Below are 23,667 nucleotides of genomic sequence, written 5' to 3' on the forward strand. Positions count from 1 at the left end.
TACCGGCGGGAGTGATGGGAATTTACACGGGAGGGGAGCTGGTCTCAGAGAGCACTGGTTTCAAAGATCAAGCCAGGTCTGGCAGATACTAAGTGTAGGCCCACAGAGCGTATCTGTTGTATATACACAAAACAAACTTTGGACACAAAAGCCAGAAAGGCAAAAATATAGGCTTTTGACATGTTTCTCTTTATATCCAGACAACTCAAGTTTAGTTGCCTTCTTAATAGACAATTGATATTTTTAATCTGGGAAAATTGACATTTCCAGGGTCATTAGTCATTGAATGAATAGTAATTTCTACTGAAATTCGTACAAGGTGAAGGATCTCCAAACATTTGGCTGAAGAAAACCTAAATCTCTCCAAGGATATTCAGTGAGTAAAACAACGCATGAACAGGAGTGGAAAAGACTGGCCATTATAATACACAAATTACTTTGTGAATCACTTTTCCGCTAGCTCCCAGGTGTTAGCTGGAAGTGGAGAAATGATTGATGAGCACATCAATAACACCTAATCTAGTACTGAAGAAACACAGCGCAATGCATTCATAGTTAGATAAGCCTACCCTGACTGCACTTCCTTTAAATCATCCCAGGAGAACCAAATTAGCATTTTACAAAAATAAAAAGTATGGAAAGGCATAATAGAGATAATGTGTCAGAAGAGTAAGAACACTATTCTAATTTTGCTGTAACTTGAAGGCCCATTTCCATTGCCAGATATTTTAGTGCAAATGAAAATCCATCTACGCAGAAAGCATACATCTTAATGCATTCACAAGTAGATAAAATGCTGTTGATAAGCAGTCACAGCCATTTTCAGACTGCAGTAGTGCAGAGGAAAGGTTGATATAAGGAGTGAGGGGCTGCCCACTCAGTACAGGTGATACAGAGAAATCATTACACGTGACTGAGATCTAATTAGTATAATAAGTACACTGATAAACAGAAACATTTATTAGAATTGGCAGGAAAACTCTTGAGCAAATATGTATGCCTGCTGCTAATTTCCACTGCTGACATTGTGTGGAAATGATTTTAGAGATGGAAAAAATGTAAAAAAATGTCCTTCCTATGGCAGAGTTTCTGTATAGGGAAATGAATGTGTTGGGCTATAGGCAGGCACTCATCTCTGAAATGTAATTCATATATACTTCAATTCACAGAGAGAGTGGCTAGATTGCCCAGGGCTAATCTCATCTCAGATCTCTGCTTGGCTGAAGGGGGAAAGAAGGATCCTTCTCGCCAGGCACCAGTCATACCCCAGAGACATATCCCTTGGCTAGGAACCTTCACTTACAGAGCAGGAGATGGCAGAAGACTCAGCAATGGCAGAGAGAAGGGATAGGAGGCTGGTTTTATGTAGGATCTTGAGGGCAAACATGATATGGATAAATAAAGATAAGCTAGAAATCCTGCTGCTGTTAGCTCCCTCCATCCAGCTCTCACATAGTCCTGCCTCTGGGGAAGAGTCAAATGGTGGGGCAGCTGGTCAGCACACCCTGTGCAGCTGCTTCAGTCACTGCTCCCCTTCCACACAGCTCTGTGTGTGAGAGCTACAAGTCATCAGGGTTTATTTGGGCTGTAATCCAGTATATTACAGTGCTAGTGACATAAGTTTGTATCTTAACTATTTATGGCTATGAAACAAAACTCATTGCTATTTGTGCTGGCATGCACAGTGCTAGCCAGATGCACTGAGCTTTTCTAGACACATCCAGACATTTAAAATACATTTACCTCATATATAAAATCATAATTAAAATACATGGAATCATAGAGTCATAGAATGGTTTGGGCTGGAAGGGACCTTCAAGATCATCGAGTTCCAACCCCCCTGCCATGGGCAGGGACACCTCCCACTAGCCCAGGTTGCTCACAGCCTCATCCAGCCTGGCCTTGAACCCCTCCAGGGATGGGGCATCCACAGCTTCTCTGGGCACCCTGGGCCACTGCCTCACCACCCTCACAGGAAACCATTTCTTCCTACTATCTAATCTAAATCTACCCTCTTTCAGCTTCAAACCGTTACCCCTCATCCTATCACTACACCCCCTGATAAAGAGTGCCTCCCCATCTCTCCTGTAGGCATATGTTGAATCAAGAAATGAAGCACTAGACAAAACAGACGAACTGTTACCTGGGGACAGGCAGACCACCATGACTATTTGGACAGCATTTGACTAACTTCTAGCTGGTTAGTCTGTGTGTTTTGTGACGAATGGCTGTTTGAGCCTGTTCACATGGATTTGCGTCAGTTTACTATTTTCATTCACTGATTTAACTTGTACATGACCTGTATTATTTAATTCTAACATCTCTAATTATCAGTGTAATCTAGACAGGCACAGTTTCACATTACTATCATTTAACTTATAACACAATATTAAGTTATACAATACAATTTAAATTACATGCTTTGTAATGTACATGGTGCCCACCCCAATGTCAACGCTTTTTACTTCATACCTTCTTTGTTACCTTGTTTGTTGTGTTTTTTTAGCCATTCTATATTCTTCCTGATTGCTTCCAAATATGCCTCAGCTTTCCCTAGAGGAAAGGATGAGAGAGAAATCAGGCACTTACATCAATGACTGATGCAGCTTGCTTAACTGAGTAAAGTTGGTCACAGCGAAGGCAGATTAAAACTATTCTTAGTTTCTGTTTAGAAGCTGAGTCCTGTCAACCTTAGTCAGGCAAAATTCCCACAGATGGCTATCACGTTTGTCTGTGCAAGATCAGCCATCCACAAACTTAGGATCAGAGGGTTTTGATCTGTATACATAACTTTCGGTGGTATCCACAGATACTGTGTACATGGATTGAAGGCAGCCTGCAGCTTTTTGATTATAGTAATTGTTCAGTAAAGATGAAGCTGTTAAGACAGCAAGGAACAGCTTAAGACTGAGACAAACCTCCACTCAGTAGTACCAACAGCATATGGCAAATATAAGATTGTGATATTTTGGAAAGGCAAGCTGAAATACAGCTACTTACTGAGAAAAAGGATGCATTAAAATTACCACGATGGCTCCTTGTTATAGCTGAAATTTTAAAGCGATAGCTATTTTTGGACCAGAAAGCACACAGGACAGAATTAGTTCAAGGATTACCTAATAAGGCCCCTAAGGAAATATTCCAGCTAATGGATTTTGAATTCTTAACTTGGCTGGAGCTTTATTGATGTAATGTTCTTACATTTGTCAGGAAAAAAAACCTAGTGTGATTAGCATGTAGAAGGCTACTACTCCCAGCTCTGCATGTCTGGTCCCATCAGTAAGTGGATACAGTATTAGATATACCATAATTTTTGAGTTGGGAGTGCAGAGTTAGCTTTATAGCAAGTTATTCTGTGAAAGAGGAAAGGGCATTGCATGATGAGACAAAAAATTCAATACTGATCTAATTTAAATTTCTAAAAAGCTCTTGGGCTGAACATTTTTCTGAAGGTGAAGGAAAACAACCTGAACCAAACTGAGCTGACAAATCTTCCATAGACAAGGAAAATACGTTATTTATCGCTTCCCACAGGTACTGAGACAATTTTTCCTTACTGTAAAATTGACAACCTTCTTGAGCTATTTTCCTCTTCTCTGCTCAAATAATCACTGCTGAAAAAAATGCTGCCTTCTATCTGTGATTGACGAATAGTGTGTAAGTCTGCACTGCCCACAGGACTGAACCAGGTGACCAATGAACTACAATCTGCTGTAGCCCCAGCATACATCCTCCTTCAAAAATTCAGCATTCATTACCTGACAAATTTCCTCTCTCTATAGCACTGCCTAAGGAAGTCCACCAAGTCTAGGCACTAAATAAACAAAGAAGGTTTTTCAGTGCAGGAGGGAGAACTTACTCTGGAGATGCAGCTGGACTATGGAACTCACTGGACATGTCTGAGCCCGGAGCTCTATACTTTAAGTGTCACTTGCCAAACTCATTTCTCCAACTTTCCTTCCCTTCAGTAAGTTCTTCATCCACTCACAGACTCAGAATGAACCCACTCTTGTCTTATAAGTTTACACACTAACCACTTCTAAGATTTACTTCCAGTACAAGCTGAGAGAGGCAAAAAGTTGTATTTAAATATTTGAGAGCTGTGCTGGACACCACAGAAATGCTTGGTCCTTCAAGATTAATTGAAAGTATAGCAGTGCTTGTCTTGGGTCTTTGGGACACAGGCTCTTAAGTATCGTGTAAGGAGGCACACTGTCCTCTGCACATCTGTTTTGAGTGGCTGGTTTGCAGCCCATGGACAGAGTGACTTCAGCTGGTGCAGTCTAATGTAGCACGGTATGTGGCATTATGTGTCACGCTGAGGCAACTAGAACAATAAAAGTACCACTGTGCTAGGTCTCCTTACTGAGACATTAACTTATTGCACTAAGCTTTCAAGGTTACGTAAAACAGGTTAATTCCTGATGACTCTTAACGTCTGTCAGTCTGTAATGCAAATTGTTTCACTTTGCAGAACTTTTCAGCACCTTTCAGCACCAGCTTGTTCTAACACAAACTAGAGAAATCAGTGGGCTCACTCAGAATATTGAATATCCTGATGATGTGATTTCACTGAAAAGCTACAAATGCAAAGAAGCTCTCTCTCTGCACAACTGTGACAAAATGCATTTTTTATTGCTCTCAAAAGAGAGCTATGAATTCCATGAAAGATTATGGCCTTATTCAGCAAGGGATATGGTTTTATATATTTAAGAGTAAGCAAATGAGTACCTTGGTGAATCAAGCTGTTGTATGCTGACTCCTAGTAACTATACAAACTGAATATATTTATGTTAACACAGAGGAAAAACAATACCAAAGATAGGAAGAGATCCAATCACTTGGAGCCTATATATGTAGCAAAAGAAATGGCTGTTTTGTACCTCTGGGCTCTTCACTGTTTCCTGCTGCATTTTGTTCTTCATTTTTTGTAGAATCCTTTGAGATTTCATATTCTTTTTCCATTTTAGCTGCTTCTTCCTTCGTACTGTCTGCTTCTTCACTACTCTTGTCTGAAGAAATAAGAGCAATTTTGTATCATGTACCAAAAGCACTTCCAAATCACATCAGTTCTATTTTTAGGAGGTAAAACATTTTGAGTGATAATTAAGGAAGAACTGCATTGGACTCTGGCTCTGGTTTCTAAAAGTCATCTCTACCCCAGATCTCTTGAAACAGTAATGCTTGTTTCTGTTCTCATAAACAGTAGCTGAATACAGATGACTAAAATGCAATATGTAGTTCATAAAGGCACATTCCTTTGTGCAGAGAAAAGAGATAGGAAATTTGCACTCACTAGATGAAAAGATGACAAAGAATGATCTTGGATTATTTAAGTCTTAGAAAGCATTGCTACAGCTTGCTTTTGTACATGTGTAATGTCTGGACTCCACTGAAGAAAAGGACAGTGAATATACTTCTCAAAGATTGGACAATTAAGTAAAAATTCCTCTCTCATTGTGTGTTTGGACATCCAAGCTGTGGCTACAGGTCCTTGAGGGACTGTATCTTTTAACTAGCAGTCTGGCTTCTAAAGCAATTAGCTTGCAATTAGCAATTAGCATGCTTTTAGCAGAATAGGTTAAAAAAAATGTGTTATTAAATAGGTATTGCCAGGAGAGAAAATTGTAGAATAAGTACCTGATGGTAGCATTGTTCTGGTTTTAGTAGAAGGGTTCTCAAGCTTCTTCTTTGTCTGCTCAGCTATCATTGCATCTAAGTTTTCTAGAAATCAAGGCAAAACAAAACCAAACCCAAGTTACTCTTCAACAGATACGATGCAGAATCTATACTATATTCGCTGCAGCACCAGTTAAGCAGAAATCTAAAAGAAGAGCCTTCATCCTTGCCTCTGGAGAATTAATGTGAAGCCAGCACTAAAAGAACAAACCAATAGCTATATGGAATTTTGATCAACCTTATTGAAAAAAACCCTGAACAACTAAATCATGACAATAGATGTACCAAATAGAGACAACATTAATAAAGACAGTACATGTGTGCATATATATTCTAATTATTTAACTCACATAAGTCACAAATTATAGATGACAGTCTGCAGCAATTTATTCTGATGAAAGCAATAAAAGGGTTTAATTAACTACAAAAAATATACAAGACTACAAAATATGTGCTTCATCCTGGTGGCAAAGTATTATCCCAAACTGCTTATCTGTCTGGATTTTACATGGCTTCATTGGAAAAGTAGTCTAGTAAAAATTTTTTTTTTAATATTAAGTTGAAATAAATATGTAAATGGAACTGATTAAACAAATATTTTTTTAAGTTGCTGAAGTCAAACATTTACCCGAAAACCCAGAAGACAGCTGTGGACATGTATTTCTATGCAAATTTCAGGCTGAACTAATCTAATTTGAAAGTAAAAGCACCTTTTCATCACAATGGACATTTCAGATATAAACGTTGTATGCCTTTGGGGGGAAAAAAAGTCCTCTTGATACAACAATTAATAGATATTCACAAATACAGATCGTCATACAATCTGCCATATTTCCTCAGTCCTATTATGGACAAAGTTTAGAATTTTCTTCCCTTTTATCAGCTTTTTTTAAAGGTTCAGTTAAACATGGATCCAAAATTTGATAGAAGTCAGCTAGTTGGTGGGGCATTTTTTAGAGACTTGGTTCTGAATTGTCAATATTTCCTTTATATGAAGAACTAAAATATTCAGCATGAGATGCGGTAACTGTGGCAGAATAGATATTATACGGCTAGTAAATATTTTAGAATATATCTTCTGTGTAAGGCCAACATGTTATCCATCATCTGGGAGCATCTTTTTCCATTGGAAAGATACTCAGCGCTGAAATGTAAAGATTAGTTTTTTAGCAAGCACATTTCCCTTCATGGCAGATCACCATAAGCAATTCTGCTTGCCATCTGATGAGAAATCACATAATCCTGTCTGCCTGAGTGCTCTATATTTTGTATTTACATAAAATTAAGGTGTTGGCAGTTTTTCTTGGCACCCTACCTGATTGCACTCTGTCAATTCTACATTACATTGGGGTTTTTTTTGTGAAAACAATTTTCATTCAGTACATATCTTTTTTATGTGATTTCTGACCTTGCTATATGCCCCATACTAAACAGGTCTGAGCTGGGTTACAAGCTGGATCGGACATGCTGGTGAAGAGAAAAAACCAGCTAGAATTATAGTGGTGGTATTGATGCCTCACTAATCACTTGATCCAAAGCTTATTGAAAAGACCGCAAACATTCCTTTTGGCTGAGCTTAAGATACTATTTTTTGTCCCGAATCAGTACCATGCTAGTATTCCAGCAGGAAAAAAAAGGATTTTTCTGTTGCAAGAGGCATAGTGTTTAGGATAAGATTTTATGGCTAACAACTTTGTGCTTCATTAAAGACTTCTTAATAAAAACACAGTATTGACCTGGTGTTCACCATGTAAATATATTCACTGAAAAACCCTTGGTAAATGGAAGTGAAAAGATTATTCTTCACTAATTGAGGCAAATGCAAAAAATGTCACTCATTTTAGGTCTTAATCCAGCAAAATCTATTAAATTAGCCTTAATTTTAAGTGTATACATAGTATTTTAAAATAAATAGGAGTATTTAAATATTTTAAATGCCACGCATACAGAAATGCATTGATCCATAGGTGCCTTTCATGTTCTGTCTTAAAAGCATCTGCATTTTGGCACTCCTGCAGTAAGCTTGTTTTAGCAGAAAACAAAAAGGCTCCACCACAACATGGATTTATAACCTGCTTAGGCATCTTGAGATTTAAATATCTCCATGCTGATGATATTTCCACGTTTTCGTTATGTCGATAGACAGTAGTGTTTAAAAGTTGTACACGCACTCACATCCAGCACGTGCTACTGAAGGCTATAGGACTTACACACCTCTGTTGTTCAGTTACTTCTATAAATCCCATCAGGAATTCTCTGAGTCCTTCTATTTGGCTAACAATTTAATTTGAGTTCAATATGTGAATAATACACAATATTTATTACTATTTTGTCAAGTACAGTGACATGCATTGTCTTCCAGCCATATACATTGAACAGCAGCATCTGTATATGACATCTGCTACGGCAATATTGACCGCTAATGATCCAAGCTTCGCCACTAAAGCCAGACTGGATATGATGACAACTATATTCCATTTTCAAAGTTTTATATCATCAGTAAAGATATGGGCAAGTTTAGATGGCATGCCTTTTAATAAGGATTACATTTTACAGGAGAAATACTGAAGATCTCTTGCTAGCTGGATGGCACATCAACGTGAATCTCAAGATCTCATAAGCAGCTGTATTTTCTGCGTGACAGGGACAAGTTAATTATGTAAACCTGTTAATGTTTATGGGGATCATCTGGCGTACCTACAAATATATCAGAGAGAAAATGTTACCAGAGGATCCCAATTCTTCTTGAACAGGATTTATTTTTCCCCTACAGGATTAATGTCTTTAACAGCTGGTACTGTTTCAAAACACGTTTGTTCCTGTCATATGTGGCTAGGCCAGGGCTGAACAATATTTGCTCTGAGTTACACTGATGGAGTGAGTCATCAGCTCAACTGAGATGCGCCTGGCCAGCAGCTAAGCAAGTGCACGTCGCATTTGGAGATCTAACAAGAATTGATTACTTTTCCAGTATTGCTTCCCTAGCAACGTCATTTTTACAGAGGAAGGGTTCAGAAAGGTACTGGCCTTTCCACAGAGCTGGCTACTTATTTGAAATGGAACTAATTAAAACAACAGAACAGTAAATACTGAGCTAATGGAAGTGACCTGTGTTGGTAAAATAGGTCACTCCTCTGGCGGCCAGCTTTCCGCAGAGCACTATAATCTCACCACTCAAACCAGACACCAGCAGTCAGAAGACTGGTTTCTGCCTTGCCTCGCTTTCTGACTCGCTCTTGATCTGGAATGAGTCACTGAAGCATTCGTGCTGCACGAGGACTCCTATTTTGAGCAGGCATTCCGAGATGTCCTGGGCCCAGTTTCTACAGGTGCTACACACTGATAGATCCTATTAACTGCATCTGAAAATGCAAATTCCCAGCACTTCTGAAACTCTGCAGTTCTTCAAGTTGGGCATCCAAAAATCTGAATCGAATAAAAGCAGAATGCTTATCTTTGGGAGAATGCACTGTGGTAACACCCTATAAATCCACAGAAAAAGATACTACATTAAAAAATACTACCAATTAAATTATTTTGTTCCTATTAGAGAGTCAGAAACTAATGTACCCATCCAACTATTTAACAGAATTGGAAAAAAAAAGCCTGAAATGGACCATTCTCTATAGTTAGACAGATTCATGGTGTTTTCCGAATGCTTGCGAATTTTCCTGCAAAGGCTTTTTTTCATCTGAATAATTGTCTCATGCCCGGGAGGCAGTTTCACATTCTATCCTTGTCAAATTGGCTGAAGCTGAGATTTCATGTCATTAAACTTCCACAGAAAGACCTGCTTTGCTGTTCTGTTTTTGTAAAGCACAGAAAGGCTGTGCTTATCAAAGGAGAAAAAAAGGATGATCATGGTACCTGCAATCAATCTTACCAATAGCTAAAAAATGAGTTTACTTAATGAGTTCATACTCTACAGCAGCTTCAGCTGGAAAGCTTTGTGCTGATGACTGCTTGTGTGAGATGCACATATTTCAGGCATTAAAAAGGCACAGTTCTCCCAGGGCTCTTCTATCTCCTGCAGCAGATGACTCTTAAGAGCTTGCAAGGCATTTTTCCACCTGTGACAGAACTCAGGACATCTCAGTGCTTGCTCCTGACTATTCTGTGGGGAATAGCATACCTGACTAATTCTTTGGCCAAATCCTCCTTTTAGCTTACATCAGGGCAGGTCCAAGAACCGTCAATATGCACTGGAATTTCACCAATGTAGCCAAAAGCAGAGTTTGACCTTTAATTAGCTCATATATGTATCATGCATATGTCACATAAACTGCTTAAACTGTGATGAACAAGAGAAATCCCTCCATTGTGGAATTACAGATGGGCCTCAGCCTTGCAAATCTCCTGTTCCTTTCCAACTCCCTGCCTTATCTGTCAAGATATGGCATTTTCTTTTTGAATCTTCCTGTTTGACTGATTTGTCATGATGGTGTGTCTGAAGCGTAATGGTGCCACGAGGAATGACATGTCAGGTGACAAACCCCAGGTAGTGGCATCACTTGTAAATGGATTACAGGCAAGATGGTCAGAGTAATTTGAAATAAAACAGCAGCAGTATCGCCTGGCAATCAGATCAAAAGCAACTCAAAAAGTAAAACACAATTAAATAGCTGTGTTTTGAGGTGAACAAAGCTCTGACCTCCTCTCCTTTATTGTCCTTATTAAATTCCCTGCCTCATGGCCTATTCTCGATTTATCCTTTCAGTGTTATACAGGCATTTCCTCTGCATTACTCCAGGTCTCCTAGAGCTGTGTGGTGCAGTCCTTTCCCAATTCTTTCCCATCCTGAGGCTGCTACATGGCCTGTGCACACATTTTAAGTATTTTGACAGCATGCACTTTATAAGCACAATGGTTTGGGACTGAAGCAGCACACAGCTGCCTCTACTGTAGGAGTGGGATGGAGCTTAGTTTCGAAAGTTCAGTGACATCCTTTTTACCCTGCACCCACATCATTATCTTAAATTATAACTTATGGTCTCTGTGCTCAGCTGTCAACAGAGATACTGAATTCAGAAAGTAAGGGGGTTTTATGCAGCTATAAAATACAGTAAGAAAAAATAAAAGCATTGGCCTCCTTTCTTTAGAGACACAAACCACTCGGTAGGATGCAAAACCTAGATTTTCAGGAACTAAGCAACATACTTGTCAAAAGAGACCCTATGAGGCGATGAAGATTTCTTGCAAACTATCCAGTTGGGAAAGCATAGAGGAGGCACTGAAGGGAAATGGAAGAAGAGGCAATATACTTGCAAGAAGTAGCTGCAAACTTAAAGGGTAGATACATACTTCCTAGATTCCAGTCTTGTCTGAAACCTTTGCTTGCTCTCTGTCCCCACATCCTTTTATCTTACCTCCATGCAAATTCAGTTTGGGTTTAACTATTCACATACACTTTAAACCATCACTGCTGCTCCTCAGTATTCAGTCTACTGCCCCCATCTGAGGTGCCCCTGATTTCTACTTTTCAGATATGTGAGAACAGTACAGTATACTGGCATCTGTGTCACCTTAGTTCATCAGATACAAAACAAATGGCAGAGAAAAGAGAGCTGCCTGAAATTAAATAACTGGCAGCTGTATGCATCAGTCATATGATAAAGTAATACTGGGCAAGGAAAACCACCAAAGGGAAATTCAGATAGGGAAAATTGATTAAATATTTTAATGCTTATGAAGAAAACCTACAGTAGCAGCAAAGAGCCCTTTGAAAAAAAAAAAAAAGGACATTAAAAAAGAAAAAGGTATTATGCCTGAACAATTCCCTAAATGAAATACTGTCAGTGCCCTTCATCTCCCAGGTCAAAATGAAAGAAAGAGCCAAAGGTCAGTAGGACACTTGCAGCCTCTGGCACTGGTTTAGCCACAACTTCTCTCACTCCTTTGAAATCACATCAGGGAGCATCTGCTGCTGGAGACAGTGAGTAGGGGAAAGATGATGCCAGTCTGTGCTGTGATCTGCTCTTTGCCTCACACTCTTGGCTCTGTGCCTGTTCTTGCCTAACTAAACAAATATCAGGATCAGACCTTTGGCCTGCAGCATCTGTGCTGATGAGAACTTCAGGGATTAGTCACAGGATTCAAACGAGTCCTCCTCTCTCAAAAAAGGCCAGATTGTGTCTCCTATGCACTGGCCTACACCGGGAAAATTGCAGAGCTCTGCCTCCATCAGAAGTGGAGCTGCTGGGGGTACCAAGTGTGAACACGAGAGGCAGAACAGCTATTCCACATTCCTTATCAGGGAGAGGCAGGGGCATGGTAAAAATCAACATAGGAGACTGTCTACCTCTTCTGTTTCCCCTGGATTTTTTTCATGCAGCCTCAGTCTGGCTAAAAGAGAATATTAGAGTAAAACAATATCCCAACAGTAGCTTTAGAAACGGACCAACCTAATGAGTGCACATCTACCTCGGCAATAGCTCGCCAAGGAACCACCCATCTATTTCCCTGTTGCTAGCGTGTCTCGCAGTTTGGTCTTCTTTCCAGTTGTCCATGAAGAACAAATGATGAGGGGGCAGAAGAAGTAAACAGAGACATCTGTTCATGCCCATTTTTAACCAACACAATCTCCTACTCAGTCACAGGGGAGAGTGTGGATTCTGACAGTGAGTCAGGGCCAGGGGGAGGTGGTGTGAGGGGTGGCTGTGGTTTAGTCTGTGGAAGGAGGCAGCTGTGACTCAAACACTGCATACAAATGAGCTGGAGTGGTTTCTCTATTTTCCCTCCTAATTAAAGGGGGGTGTGCTCCCCAACCAGTCTGCTGTGGGCTGCGTTCAGCCTGTTCAAAGGCTTTCAGAAATCTTTCTAGATCTCTATCTGCCCTCTGAAGATTGAATGCTGCTTTAAAATAATTTTCACAATTAAAAGAATGGACAAACACTGTTGGTACAGAAGGGATAAGGTAATTAATCGTATGACACAGGATCACAGTTACACAGGTGGCTTGTGAATTACATTCAACTGTGGTATCAGCTTATCCACCTATGGATGGTTGTCAGCATCCAACAAATGCTGCCCAAACACTTGGACTCTCCATGCTTGCCCCAACCTGTAAGAGGCACAGGCTGTTATCACTGAACAGGTTGAGTACTGGGAGGGATTTAGGACAGTTATTGAAACAATGATTGCTGTTCGCAAGGGTGCAGTGACAGTGTGGAATGAATGAGTTGGAAACTCTCCACATAATGACCAGTGGAAAGCAGCAAGAAACTTTCAGAGAACTTATGACTGATTCAGCATAAAATATTTCATTATTCATGGCATTCATACTGCTGCTGTTGCATAAATAGCTGATACCAAATTTTCCACGCAGAACTGAAAGGACTATATCCTTCATGGTGCTGAGTGCTTCAAGGGAAAAAGCGCTGCTCAAGCCAATAGCAAAGCTCTGATTTCAGCAGGGCAGAAGAAGGAATGCATTGCATAGATACTCGTACTGTTTAAATACTAGTTTGTGAATAATATCACACTTTCCTTCATTTTCCTTCTGTCTGTTGAGTAGTGTCATGGTGGAGATTCACTCTGATAGCTTTTCTGGCAGAGCCATCTATCACAGACCAGATAAATATTAAGGAAAAGCTTCATCTACACCACACAAAGAAGAGGAATTTTTTGTGTGCTGACTGACTTTTCCTGCGTATGCCAGGCTACCTAGCTAATTTTAAAATGAAAGCATATCAGTCCACTACCACCCTCGTAAAAGCTCTATTTATAGTAATCATGTAAAGTAAACTATAGTTTTGCAATACATTTATTTTAATAGTATTGTTGACAGCTGAGAAGCAGGAACAAATGCATTCTCCCAATTTGTTCAAATACATTTGTAAATCACGTCCCACTAATAAGACCAAAATAATGAATGATTTTTAGAACCAATCTAGGAAATATTTGTAATTAGAGCCTAGTGGACCATAACAAAAATAGAGCTTCCAGAGATGATAGACAAATTCTTAAGAGACACTGGTGTGTATATATTAATTCTTTTTACACAGTACATTGGTCATATTCTCCTACTGTACACTGCTTACAAGAGTAGATTTGTAGCAAATTTATCCATTGCCACCCCAACCAAATGAGAGTTGCGTTATCCAATGAACCCTATCTATTACCCTAGAAATGTAGGCTAGTTATGTGCACACTGTATTCTTGTGCTGAGTTCTCATTTATTGACCGGTACATGTAGCACAAACTTTTGCCATCAGTACTTCTCTGTCTCACAGATATAGAGAAGCTTCACCGTGATATTGCATATAATGTGTATTTTATCGCACCTTGTGACCAAGGTTGGTCATTTTGTTTCCAGTTCCTAAATCAGGGCTTCTGTATCTTCCACAACTGAACAACATGCGAGAAGTGAAAGAGGCAAATGAGTGGGAAGAAAATTAAGCTTAAGCACTCTGTACCTTAGCTCTTTTCGAGGGGGATCCCACTTTTCACCTCCTTGTAGTAGAGCATTTAGCTTACTGGACCCAACAGTATCATAAGGCTTTCACTCCACAGAAGAATTTGATCCCAATACATCAAAATAACAGCATTCATAGCTAAGAAAGTAAAGTGCGATAGAAAATAGTGGCATTTTGCCACTAGCGGGGCAGTTATCAAATATGATGCATTTCAGCTGAATGCACATTTTATATCAGCTTGTTACATCCTCTCTTCAATGCTTCCAGAGCTATACTTTCTGAATACATACTGTAAAAGGTAGGCAGTACTTTTTCTCCTCTTCTGTACATATGAATACGTTGGTTTTGGCTTTCTGGGTTCTGTGTTACAGATTATATTTAGCATATGGAAAGCTTTTAAATATGTCTTATGTAATATTGAATATGTGTATTACAGCATGAACTTCCTCTTCCTTGCATTTGTATGTGTGTGCATCTGTGTTTTTCTTGCACAACACTGCAGCTAGATCCTTTTGTAACTTAAAGCTAAACCTAATAACATCATTCACTGCAGCAGCAAGATACTTTTCCCTGGAGTAGGATACAATGATGATGACATAATGCTGTGGTTTCCAAATCCCAAACCAGCTGTTACTGGTATATGCGTTCAAAGTCACTGTCTCTGTGTCCACGTGAGAGGCACAAAAGCTTGTGACTTGATTCAGTAAATGATTTATTATTTTGAATGTATAATTCAGGGACATAGCTTACGCATGGCTTCAGCCACAGAGCGGGGAAAAGTAATTCAGGCAGTTTCCTAATGTAATAAAACAGAGAAAGGATGTAATCCATCCGCACAGACGCAGTAGGCACTTACCACCAACTAGCATGGGATCTGCTCACTGATTTTGGACTGAGGGAACAATTAAAAGCTGCCAATTTTTAAAAATCGTTTCTTCTCTCTGACATGCATTTATCTGCTATAAATAAACACAGCTGGGCATCAGTCTCCTAACCCAAACAGCACCAAGAAACACAGTACCTATTCAAGTGTTACTGAGCATGTTATGTTGTAACTTTTAGTTGAATAAAGGTGGCAATAAAACTGCTGCCATGCCTATGGATACTGCAAGAAGCTAAGATTCTCCCGTGCTTGCGGCTCTTGAATATTTGGGAATATTAGCTCAATAAATGAAGGTCAGCTTTAAAGTCATTTCTCAACAGCAAGTCTAAAAAAAGAATAACACAGAAGCAACTTGAGACCTATGAGAAAGCTTTTTCCACTACATAAGTTGCTTTGATGGAGTACAAAATCCATCTCTGCATACATCACTCATTTGCAAGGCAGAGTCTGGATACGGCAGTTGATGGTCTTACTTTAAATCCAGAGTAAATCAGACCTTCTGAAACTCTTAACCTAATCCCTGCCCTCTGTACTATGTCATCATGGCAATTTGTTTCCAGGGTTACAGTATTTATTTACTCAAAGCAAAGCCAATGCGAACAACTGCCCTGAATTTTAGCAGGAAAAATGCATCACTAGTGTCATTCCATTATCAGAGTGGTCTTGCGTCAGGGATGAATTTAGCCTGGCACAACAGCATCAGTGAGGGCAATATCTGCTCAAGCTACGTTATCTTCATTTGTAGAATGACACTGAAACCACTGTGCTCGTAATCAACCATTTCTGTATGTGCATCTTCCTTTAAATGTACAGGCAGCCAGAGAAATAAAAAGCTGAACTGTAGCATAAGTTGCCCAAATATTCCAAAATTCAAGAACTTCTCACAGAAAATAACAGGATAATCTTGGTCTGAGATATAATGAATTCTTTAGAGAGGAGGTGCAATCATGCACTGAATGTGAATCATGATCCACTGGATTTTTGTAGCCAAGTAATTGATAATCAATCTGTACTGTTACAGTTGCATCGATCAATCATGCATCTGCAACAGCCTATATCAAACAAGCCAGCCGGAGTCATGAAAGATCATTGCCAGTCCTATCTCTGTGACAGGCTGATTTATTAAGCTGAGAAATTGCCCTGATGTAAACAAAAACTTTTCAGGCTAAGCCAGACCAGGAATACTTCAGCAACATGAAAAGGTTGTGCAGAGCTTATGCAGATAAGCTCTTCTTCTGTAGCTCTGCTTGCTTAGGTAGAAAGGCTATCAACACGTAGTATAAAAGAGTTTGCAAAAGCCAGGAGAGGTAGGTGTGTGAGAAAACAAAACACAACAAAATACCCAAACCAGGCTGTTCCAAAATCCCTCTTTAGGAAATTATAACAATTTTACAAAATCTGCATAGCCACAGACTCTAAAATGGATCCAGGAAGAAGTGCTTCAAAAACTACTCCTGTGCCAAGATGTAACACTTTCCATAGATGGAAGGAGTTTTACTTGGCAGAAAACATTGCATGAGGTCCCATCTGCTCTAGCTTCTTACAGATGACAGATTAAAGGTGCTTAAGTGCTGGATTCTTTCTGGAAAACGCAGGTACCTGACCCACCTCAATACAACTGAGCAAAACACTGATCTTCCCCTGACATAAATCAAGTACGCTTCACAGGTGTGAAAATGGAATAATCCTCCAAATACGTATCTGATAAATAACCTTTCCTTCCTTAGGTGGAAATGTTAAAGCACTACGAAATTCAACATTGCTATAATGAATGATCAACCATTTAGAAGTACAGCGTTAACATTTTGGATGAACAAGTCTGAAACAGGACTCATAAGAGCAAGGAAGATGACAATATAATTGTCACTGTTGGTAGAGTAAGAACATAGCGTTAAGAACAGTGTTGCATAAAGTATCTAGTCTTACCCAGGTAGGAAACTCCTTCTTCTGGTGTGATTGTTCCATATTTAACCATCATCTTCACAAAATCGATCAGGGTTTTCATGATAGTTATCAAGGTCTCTTTCTCTTTTGCCTCCTTCTCTGTGTGAGGGGATAAAGCAAAACTAGTCAAAGACTTCAGGCAACTCGGAAAAACTCAGTTCTGCAAACTCTGCACAAACTTCATGCATAAAAAATGACCCAGAAACTTAAAAGAAAATGCTGTGCTGGGTTAGCAAAGAGAACTCCTGTATATGCTTCCCTTTAAACTGCTCATGCAAAGGACATCTGAATATACTTTAAAACTTCAGGTTTTGGTTCTTTATAGTTTTTTGTCTTGAAGGTCTATGTTACAGATGACAAATGGTATTAATTCCATTTTATAGATAAGAACACTAAACACACTGAGATGAAGTGACTTGACAGAGTTCAAATTGCTGGTCAGAGGGCAGACGCAGGCAGAGTTTTCTACAGTCTCTGGCTTTTTCTTTTCTTTGTCTGTGAACTACTTAGTAGACCAGCCTGGCTCTGTACGAGGAAGATAGCTCAGAGATCCTTTCTCCTACAAGATCCATGGATTCAATGACAAAAATGTAAAGTATCTCAAACGAGACTGTTACTGTGCACAAGACCATGACTTAGGTACTGGGAAAATGTAATATTACATGGTTGGGAGGATCATGACTCCAGCATAGGATAAGAACAATGATTTTTCATTATAAAAATCCATCTTTCCTGCCCATACATAACTCTATCTTCACGATTGTTGCTTCTTAGCTTTCTTTTTCCACTGTGTGTATCTGCTGAACAATATTACTGCTATTTCCTCATTAGCAGCATGAAACTCCCCCACACACAGTTACATGAGCTTTTCCCACACCCCAGGTTGTCACTGAAGGACCCAACGGAGCCAGGGGCACGGTCAGACAGGGACAGTCAGAAACATGCTCCCAGACTTGGCAGAGGGCCAGCCCCTTTGGAGAGCTGCTGAATGGGTTTTTTATTGCTGCCTGCAATTTGGCACAAATCTGTAGGATGCAACTGAATCCCTGCTCCTCCAGCTTGATACAAGCCGGCAGGTGAACAGCATAAAGCCAGAGACAAGGCAGAGACGTACAGCCAGTGAGACCCGGTTCTATTTGCTTGATAACCTGTTAAACCAAACATGCCTTTCTCCTCTGTGAGTAGAAAAAGAAGAACTATCATGCAGCACTACCATGGGAAAATGAAAAGAACAGGAAGAAGAATATGAGGTTTGTAGATTGGAGTGGAGCAAAATATGCCCTGAGGTTTTTCATTCTAGCTCTCCACCCAGGTGTTTAAGGGGACAGTTTGGAGCAAGATTAAGGCTCCTGAAGGACAAGGAATCTACGGAATAAATTGTTGCTGACTGTGAGGGAGAAAGCAGAAGATATGCTGGCTGCAGAGAGTGAGAGTGGGTGTGTGGTAGAGAGTGCTGACGAAGGAGCTGTGGCGAGGTGCCACAGTCTTGCCTGCAATAACTGAAAGACAATGATGTCTAGCACTGGAATAGGAATTGACTTGCAGAGCTTTCATTGCAATAAACAGAAAATCTGTGGTTTGTGAAAAGGCTGTGAGGCTCAGAGTCATTTACTGGTACCATCACTGTGAGGATTCTACTGTGGCTTGCTTGTATCTCTGTTGGCCTAGATGACATGGATGTTACTGGAAAGATCTCTGGAGAAAACAATTTTCCAGTTTTTCATCATGCCTTTATGGGAATGAAAATAATTCAGGAGTCCTGAATCATACAGCACAAGATGGGAAGGGCTACCTAGGTCACACAGTTTGTAGTTCTGAGTGCTGTTCCTCACAAAGTTTTGCCATACTCACTAATCAAATTAATTTCTGCTATGTATCTTAGAGAACATTTTTAAAGCACATAGTCTCTTGCAACTGGGGAAGCTGTGGGGAAGGGAAGGGGAAGGAGTAGGAGAAAACAGAGAGAATCTTAATTTTCTGGTTTTTTTTTTCCTTAATGTTTCTGTAGACACATGATGAGCTCACCTGAGTTAAGACTTTTTAATAGTGCATAAAAGTTTGGAAAATACTGGAGGTCTTCAAAATTATCTTCAGAAGGCAGCTCATTTCTTCTTTCCAAGATATTAGATGATGACCATGTGTTATCCAGTGTATCATCGATTTCTCCATTAACGAAACTATCCTGATCAGCTTTGCTTGATGTCTCCACAAAAGACATAAAAAATAAAAAATCCATAACCACATTGCTTCTGGTGATAGAGTTAACAGAGCAATAAATAGCATCATAATCTTTTGCCAACATTTTCCTAATTACGAGGTGAAGACTATAATATTTTTTCAAAGTTATTTCAATTTGGGATCTGGCTTATACCTCAAAGTAACTCATGATTCGTTTTTTATATCTGATGGAATTTCTTTAAGAACACTTTTAGTTCCCGGATTGAACTAATTATTCCATAAAGCGAAGCAGTGTATTGATCTACTTGTATCATTCGGCAAGTGAGTCAAAATGATTAGCTAAGAAATTACCATTGTTTCCTGTTGCTTTTCTTTTGTATCACTCTCTGCTCTCCTTGGAGGGTAATCAAAGTCTTCAGACTCCTTTTCACGATCCTTTGCTTCATTTGCAATTAGCTGTTGTAAAACCTCTGCAACTTCATCTTCCAGGGTATAGGCCTGGCTCTCTGTGATCTGTTAAAATATTTGTGCAGAGTACTTATAGAATAGTGTGTTTTTCCTTAAACATCAATATAAAACCTGAGCTTTGTAAATAGGTCACTTCAAATATGTTTGCTTCAAAGCTGAGCACAACCAAATTAGGTGTAATGCCTTCACCGATCTGTGTGCGTGCACACATGTAGACATACAGACATGTCTTTATTTATATAAATTTATATATACGTACATACAAACATACATCAAATATGTGTGTATACAGAAAAAACACCCAGTCACACATATAGACTCCAATAGGAAAACAAACCCATACAGGGCTTAACACAACGGAGTCCAGCTTGAAACATGGAGCTGCAAGTGCAGGATACCTATATGTGTATATATGTGTGTGTGTATATGTAACTATACATATTCTACAACATACCTATGTACAATTCAATAACTACAACTGAATACAGTAATGTAGAAAGGGAAAAGGCAAATAGCTTTCTACAGCATCATCAAAATGTTTTCTCTTTGTTTTGTAACTTGAACAAGGACTCTGCCATGCAGCTGTCCCACAGCTCCCGTTGCAGCCAGTGGGATTCAGCATGCAATAGCTAATGGCAAAATCTAGTGCAGAAAAGATAAGGATAGTATTTAAAAATGTAAGGATCCCATATTGCAATGGCTAAAATCAATGAGACACGCAGAAGTCAGAGATACACCCAGTCTTCCTAAAAAATCAGTAATGATGAGAAATGTATTCCAATCTAACCAGCATCGTTATATTTCCACTGATGACAATAATTAGCAGGTGGATAGGAATGAGCTCAGACCTTTCCCCATAAACATCCAAAAGAAATTGATGACACAAAAGAACTCAATGAGAGTTTTCTCAGAAGAGAAAGTAAAGGAAAAATGAGGGCAGACATGGGAGGAGTACAATCACTAAATGTTTTCTCAACATCAGAAACATTCTGCAGTTTGGCCTATTTTGTTGCAAAGCCATCACAGGAACAGCGATGTTATTGCAAAACTAAACCAATGTGCCCAAACGAGTCAAGAAGCTTCCCTAGAGTGTGAATCCCATTCACTTTTGCTCAAGTCAGCATTATTAGCAGTTGTTTTTTTAAGGAGCATTAAACCAACCCACAAAACAGGTAAATGGAATATTAACAAGATACTTACTAGCCCCAGATTTAGAAGTTTTGAAACTATCTTGTCAAACACTCCTCTATCATTTTCCTCATAAATTCTTGCAGCAATTTTTTGAACAATATCTTCAGCAGTCAAAGGAGTGCCATCTAATTGATGGAGGCCATCTGGATCATCTGAAAGGATTACAGTTTAACTGTGTGCTGACTGTCCTAACTCATTTGGATTAGACATCTTGTAAAAAACACCTGCCCACATCTTTTTCTCTTCAGAGCAAAGCTACAATTCTTAGACACATTAGGAATATACTTTGATACATACTTTGGAACACATTACATCAGTCCCTATGAAAAGTTCTTTGTGTCCATTTTCCACAGCTGAAAAAATTCTTTCTGACTGGCTCTTTTGAAAGAGCAGAGATGAATGCCAGGAGCGTACTCTCCTCTTTACAGAAAAAAATGTAAGAAAGAGAGAACACTGCTCACGTATCTCCTTATATGCATCTTCCTGGCATCTACTTTCATTGTACGGACACTTAGATCAAAACAGATCATGACAAACAGCACCCTATCTTCTTGTTTGGATTTCAGCAAATGAAGTTTTAATTATGTAATCATTACTTATGGCACATAATATCATCATGACCAATGGGAAAGTGAATAAGATGAGTGAGCTTTGGTCTGTGATCAGCATGCTTTGATATAATTAAAAATATCCTGATCTAAATGCTGCTGACAACTCTCAGAGGACTCACTTAAACTACAAGTCAATTAACTACTCCTGTAGTAAAGGCAAGTATTCTTTGGCTTTCAGTAACTTCTTTCAGCTTTGTGATGAGGAGAATTACCTAACATTGCACATAACATTTGGAACAAATACATGTGATTTGGCTCTATATAAAAGTGCTGCTTCCTTTCAAAGCAGAATAAATGTATTTTCATGTAAAAATATGTCCAATTTTCCTTCCATCAAATCTAAATTGCTAAAAAACACAACACAAATTACACAGTTCAGTTTGCCTCCACGGAAGAAGACTCGAAAATCAACAGCAGTTCTTTTGTGTTGTGTTTCAAAACCTAATTGTAATATGGCAAGCTTCCACAATGGGAAGTAATTGAAATTGCACTCCAGCAACAAATAGAGCTCATGTTTAGCGGTGAGTACAACATTCATTATTGCAATCAGTTTGCAAGAGAAGTCTAACTTAAAAGTCACTGAAAGATGATTATAGAATACCTTGGAATTTATAATCCAGTCCACTTTTAGTGGAGTCATAGTCATCCACAAGCCTGCGGTTCTTGGTGGAGTCTGCATCATCAATGGCCCGTTGCTGTTCATACAAAGAGCTTCTAATTGACTCCCTCTCCTTTTCATTCCTCTCTCTTTCTGCTACTGATTTCAGCAGGTTCAGATCATCAACAAAGGAATAATTCCTGAACTCTGGTTTATTTTCTGGAAAATATAACAAGACACACATGACATAAAATCTTATACTTCTTTGAACACCATTATGAATATCACTATAAAACCAGGAAAGATGTTTTACCTGTGGGAACTATTTTCCTATTCTTGTCTGCCTCAGCTTCAGCAATCTGATATACAAAAATAAAACAAACAAACGGGCAGAAGGAATAAACACACGAAAATGTGACATCTCTTAATTTATCAATATCAGCAGAAGCCTTAATCCCTTTGCTCTTAGTAAGAAGTTTGCCTTAATAAGTACAACATGATTAAGTGCTTGGCACTCTTTGTCAGTACCACCGCATCCTCTGATCAGAATGAGGCATTACAAGAAGCTGCAACAGATTTTCCATTTTAAGATAAATGCCTGTTACATTTTTCTTCTTCAATCCAAGTGCCCACTATATTCCCACAGGATGTCAATACAAAGGGGTTACACACCTGTGAGCAGTTGGAGCTAACAACCTAACAACCTGCTTTTGGAATACTAGTTCTTAAAAATTATTGAAACTCTAGTTTGTATCCAACCCCCTCATTTTTTACTTTTCTCACAAATTTATTTTTAACTCATTTATTAATCCATTAGGACATTCATGGATCTGGTACCTGAAGGCTCAAAATATTATGAGAAAAACAGAACCAAAAAATATTGTAAACATTTTTAAAATTTCATTTACCTGTTCCTCCAGAGGTCTTTCTACACTCAATTGTCTGTTGTGTATAGCTTTATCTAGAATAAACAAACACACACATATATACTCAGATATATGATGTATGCGACTACAAAGAGACAGCACTATTTTTCTTAACTTATAGTTTTCTCCCATAAAACATGGTGTCTTAAATATCATGCCAGATGCTAGTTCTTGTAAAAAAATTCAGTGTTCCTAAAAGAATGAGAATACAATAAAAAAGTCAAACATTTAAACAAAGCATGATTCTTTGGGGCAGAGGGAGAGGTTCTCCAAAAGATGTAAGAGATATACAGATATAGAGTTGGTAACCCCTTTCTGATGAGAAAACTCATAAACAAATTGGGGGAAAAAATGCTGTAAGAGATTGACTAAAATAGCAATAATCGGATTGGCACAACCAAGAGATTAAAAATCTCTTACATCCAGAATACCAGGAAGCACGAGAGAGAGCCTTGTGTAGAAACTGCTGTAGAATGGATGAAAACATTGCTTGGAAGACTGAAAAAATTCAGAGCGTTTCCCTCTACCAGCACCTATCTCTTCACTTTAATATCAGATTGCAACTTCAGTGATCCAGCATGTCGTGCCAGGAACATTGTTTCTTTAGGATTTAATTGCTTTTAGCCAAGTGGAAGGAAAGTTTTTCCTTTCCTGTATGTAAACCCTGCAAAACTTTCCCCGTCTCGGAGAAAAACAGAGAAAACGTGCTAACGAAGGCGCCTACCTTTGCCTGCGGGTTTCGGGAAGCCATGCACCCGGCTTGCCAGCAACGACA

The 23,667-nt window shown here is 39.1% G+C and overlaps 1 protein-coding gene across 1 annotated transcript in view; it reads right to left on the reverse strand.

Annotated features, from left to right (window-relative positions):
• SCG3 (secretogranin III) overlaps window positions 1-23,662 on the reverse strand; it is a gene marked incomplete at its 5' end in the record, with an annotated part of 26,401 nt that extends 2,739 nt beyond the window's left edge. Inside the window, 11 exons of the mRNA XM_010087481.1 lie at window positions 2,473-2,553; window positions 4,884-5,012; window positions 5,641-5,724; window positions 16,903-17,019; window positions 18,946-19,123; window positions 19,450-19,611; window positions 20,767-20,909; window positions 21,970-22,185; window positions 22,280-22,325; window positions 22,875-22,927; window positions 23,617-23,662. Of these exons, the coding sequence (XP_010085783.1) occupies window positions 2,473-2,553; window positions 4,884-5,012; window positions 5,641-5,724; window positions 16,903-17,019; window positions 18,946-19,123; window positions 19,450-19,611; window positions 20,767-20,909; window positions 21,970-22,185; window positions 22,280-22,325; window positions 22,875-22,927; window positions 23,617-23,662 (1,255 nt within the window). The remainder of the gene's footprint in view (window positions 1-2,472; window positions 2,554-4,883; window positions 5,013-5,640; window positions 5,725-16,902; window positions 17,020-18,945; window positions 19,124-19,449; window positions 19,612-20,766; window positions 20,910-21,969; window positions 22,186-22,279; window positions 22,326-22,874; window positions 22,928-23,616) is intronic.
• Between the last annotated feature and the right edge of the window lie 5 nt (window positions 23,663-23,667).

This window comes from Pterocles gutturalis, unplaced genomic scaffold (assembly GCF_000699245.1).
Source record: "Pterocles gutturalis isolate BGI_N339 unplaced genomic scaffold, ASM69924v1 scaffold13691, whole genome shotgun sequence".
Lineage (NCBI taxonomy): Eukaryota > Metazoa > Chordata > Aves > Pterocliformes > Pteroclidae > Pterocles > Pterocles gutturalis.